The 4,034-nt window shown below is 43.9% G+C and overlaps 1 protein-coding gene across 1 annotated transcript in view; it reads left to right on the top strand.

Moving 5' to 3' along the window:
* Positions 1–4,034, top strand: part of TRABD2B (TraB domain containing 2B) — a 353,065-nt gene that overhangs the window by 14,633 nt on the left and 334,398 nt on the right. Inside the window, exon 2 of the mRNA XM_020788141.3 lies at positions 2,232–2,792. Coding sequence (XP_020643800.2) covers positions 2,232–2,792 — 561 coding nt within the window. The remainder of the gene's footprint in view (positions 1–2,231; positions 2,793–4,034) is intronic.

Here is a 4,034-nt window from a genome sequence, read left to right as displayed (position 1 = left end):
GTGAGCTGGGCAGAGAGGGAGGAGGCCGACGGGACTCGGGCGGGGTGGGGCGAGGCGAGGTGAGGAGAGAGGTGAGGTGAGGTGAGGCGAGTGGGTGGGTGAGTGGGTTGGGGAGCATGACAGGGGTGGAGACAGCCCACCCTTGCCATAAATAACCCTGATCATACTAATAGTTCTACTAATTTGGAAACGGGCTGGTCCTCCTCCTCCCCAATGGCGACGTCTCCCCGGTGGACCGCTCGAGCGCCGCACCCCCCAAAGAGCGGGAGAGGTGCCTCCTCGCGCTGCCACATCCTCACCACAAAAGGCGAGGACCTTCCCGAGGCTCTGGTGTGGTTTGTCGCCCTCGCCGCGCCTGGCTCTGCCGGCGTCTCTCTCTCTCTCTCTCCACCTCACAACAACCCACAGGCCCTCGGGAGGAGCCCGCTTTGCTCCTCTTGCCCGGCGGCGGCGGCGGCGGGAGTTGGGGGGGGGAAACGACGACGAAGAGGGGAGGACACCCCCCCCCCTCGGGCGCCGCCGCCGGTGCGAAGGAGCCGTCTCGCTTCGCTCCCACAACTCCTAGGACGCTGCCCAAATTGTGAAGGTGTCAAGGAGGACTTCAGCAGAAAGTAATACTTCAGCAATGTATAGTCCGTCGGTTGGGAAAGATACACGGTTGTGGCCTCAGGTGTTGTCTCTCTCTTTATGAGGACCACGAGAGTCCACCTTTGAATGGACCTATTCCATTCCAAACTCACATGTGCATATACTTAATAAGGATTTAGTAGGATTTCAATACACAAACACACACATTTGTGTATTGTGTGTATTATAGTTCAACTGATTCTTTTTATGAACCATTTTGCAAGTTACAAGGTTTATCTACATTTGTCTATCTCTACAGATATACATATATGTATATCTCATTACTTTCACAATAGTTAATAAATACTCCGCTGGAACTGTAGCTACTGCTCATTTTCTAGCAATTCAACAGGCTGACTACTTAATTCTTAAGTTTAGCGGGCTGTCTCCTATATATATTCTGTCAACTTTGGCCTGGCCATATTTTGATATTGCAACTGTTCTGTACCAGTAACAAATCATCATCATCATCATCTCAGAACTGAGGAGGTGGAAGGGACCGTATGGATCATGAAGTCCAGTAGCCCCTGTCAAGGAGGCACAGTGGGGAATCAAATACCCAACCTCTGACTCTGCAGCCAGATAACTAAACCATTAACCCAGCAGTTATATCCCTTGAAATAATGCAAAGTGACCAGTTGTATTTGTACCATTTCTTTAATTGCATTCCCAAAATCTTGATCAGGAGTGTACTTATCCAAGTACATTTATTGCTGTCATAATCCACTGTTGTTCCATAAAAGGTCTGAATTCTCAATATACAGAATATGGCTAAAGGTTGTGTTAAGCGTAAGCATGGAACAATGTATAGGCCCAGTCTACATGTCTTATTGGTGAAGTATGATTGTGGGAACAATGCTGAGGGACAATTAATGTGGAATTGTGCAGGAGAGGGTTGCTGCACAGTGAGGTTTTTCTGCACACACCTGCAATTTCTGTTCTTATATAGTAATGGGGAGGGGAAGAATAGTAACCCACTCTTTTTAAACCACAAAGGTCAGTATGTTGGTTGTTAAAAAGAAACTGATCAGAAGTAGGTGACCTTCAGTGTTGACACTCTGTATTATCTTCCTGCCTTGAGTGTAGCATTTCTGCCTGTTGAATCACAATGTGACTTTACAAGTGCAGCCCAGAAGCCACTTAACCCAGAGAGAGTCACGTTGGAGGTTTTTTAATTGATTTAACTGGAGAGCATCTCCAATGTAGATAAACTTTGGTTGTTGTGTAGCTTCACTTATATATACAATCTCCACAGACGTATCTCAGTCCTAAAAATGTTTATGTTAATTATAGTAGACCTTGCATTAATTTTTTTGCAGTTAGGAATAGGAAAAACAGCATGTAAATTATGGTCCTCATATTGCTTTGCAAACTTACTCCATAGTAGGTGAGTCAGAAGGGAACTAGGGTATACAGTGTTTATCTGTACCATTTTTTCCATATTAGCTAGTCTAGAAGTTGGAAGAGTGAGTTTTTAATTACTTTTTAATTACAATTCCCAGAATCCCCTGTTTGTGGGATTCTGGGAGTGGTAATCCAAAACACATAACTTTCCTGAAACCTGGTTTTTTCAACTAACTCTTTTTTCTTTCCTTTTTCATTAGCAAAGAGACCTAAACTCTTTCCTCTGGACAATCCAAAGGGACCCCCCTGCCTATCTCTTTGGCACCATCCATGTTCCTTACACACATGTGTGGGATTTTGTCCCTGAGAATTCCAAGGCTGCTTTCCAAGCCAGTTCCAATGTCTATTTCGAGCTAGACCTCACTGACCCCTACACCATCTCAGGCCTGGCCAGCTGTCAGCTGCTGCCTCATGGGGAGAACTTGCAAGATGTGCTTCCTCGGGATCTTTACCACCGTCTCAAGCGCCACCTTGAGTATGTCAAGTTGATGCTCCCTCACTGGATGACCCCAGATCAGCAGGGCAAAGGTCTCTACGCTGATTACCTCTTCAATGCTATTGCTGGAAACTGGGAGCGCAAGCGGCCTGTTTGGGTGATGATGATGATCAACTCCTTGACTGAGACAGACATCCGTTCTCGTGGAGTGCCAGTCCTGGACCTCTACTTGGCTCAGGAAGCAGAGCGGATGAAGAAAATGACAGGAGCTGTGGAGAGGGTGGAAGAGCAATGCCATCCATTGAATGGGCTGAACTTCTCCCAGGTAAGAAAGCCACAAACCCTTTTGAGCACCAAGTGTGCATTCATTTTTCACAACAGCATGTATTAGTTTAGGGCCAGCCATGGCTTACAAGCTCACATCTACATGGGGACATGTATGGCTTAGAGGTTTTTATTTTGCTTGTCACTAGCAGATCTTTAGGGAAACAGTACTGATAAGTGTGCAGAAAGTGAGTTATAGTTACATCTAGCAGCGTCACATCCATAGAGTAGGTGTTATAATTTACCTTTGATATTCACAAGTACACTTTGTAATTAAGAAGTCAAGATTCTTTGGAGGTTGGGGAACCAATTGTGGAATGTCTTTGAATGGGATTGCAATTTACATGTATGTGGAAACAGACAGGCTTCTTGTGGATGCTCATTTGATATAATTCAGACCACTAAGGGAATATATCAATGGAATGACATTTTGTTTTCTCTTTGCCTCGCACATCAAACACTGGATATGCTATCAAAAATTAAATGTAATCAGATTAACATATAAATAAATCAATAGATATGTAATTACACACCCCAAAGTGCTGTCAAACTCAGTGTTTGACAGCAGAATTTTGAAATACAGATTGTTGTGTTTGTTATTTATTGGCTGAGATCCTGAAGTAAGTTTTGGAAGTAAACTGCCATAAGTTAAGAAATGTCTGAAGACATTATTTGTTGCATGCAGAACACACAGCTCAGCGTACAACAGAAAAGCTCTAGGGAGATCTTTTTTTAACATACAGCATTTATCTTCTAAAAGTTGTGCTGTTAGAATAACTGTGCAACTGGGTGTCAGCTACTGAAAATGATATGCAAGTATGGCTGTTGTCTCATTCTTTGTTATCTTCTCCAAAGGTCTGAGAGTACTCAACAGGGTGTTTCAGAAATGAGACACTGGTGAGATTTTGTCACATTCCTAGTAATAGGTTTGGTATGAGGGTACAAAATGAAGCTATATGGCTGAAGCCATGAAGATCTAGTTCTGGACTGATGCCTGAATTTGACGCATGTTCACAACTGTCACATTTGCCACCTTAGGTATCCTAAAAGAAGACTTATGGTATATATATGTACTGAATTGAAACCTCTGTGAAACTGCACACTCTTTGGCATGCTAACTGATTTATGTTTCATCTCATTCACTCAGATTGGGGAGTAGATTGTTTGCCAACCTGTTACATGTAAGGAACATTGACCAATGCCAGATTACTGCCAGATCAGAAGCTTTCTAGAAGTCTTAACA

This window comes from Pogona vitticeps, chromosome 4 (genome assembly GCF_051106095.1).
Source record: "Pogona vitticeps strain Pit_001003342236 chromosome 4, PviZW2.1, whole genome shotgun sequence".
Lineage (NCBI taxonomy): Eukaryota > Metazoa > Chordata > Lepidosauria > Squamata > Agamidae > Pogona > Pogona vitticeps.
This window is presented reverse-complemented; position numbering and strand designations above follow the sequence as displayed.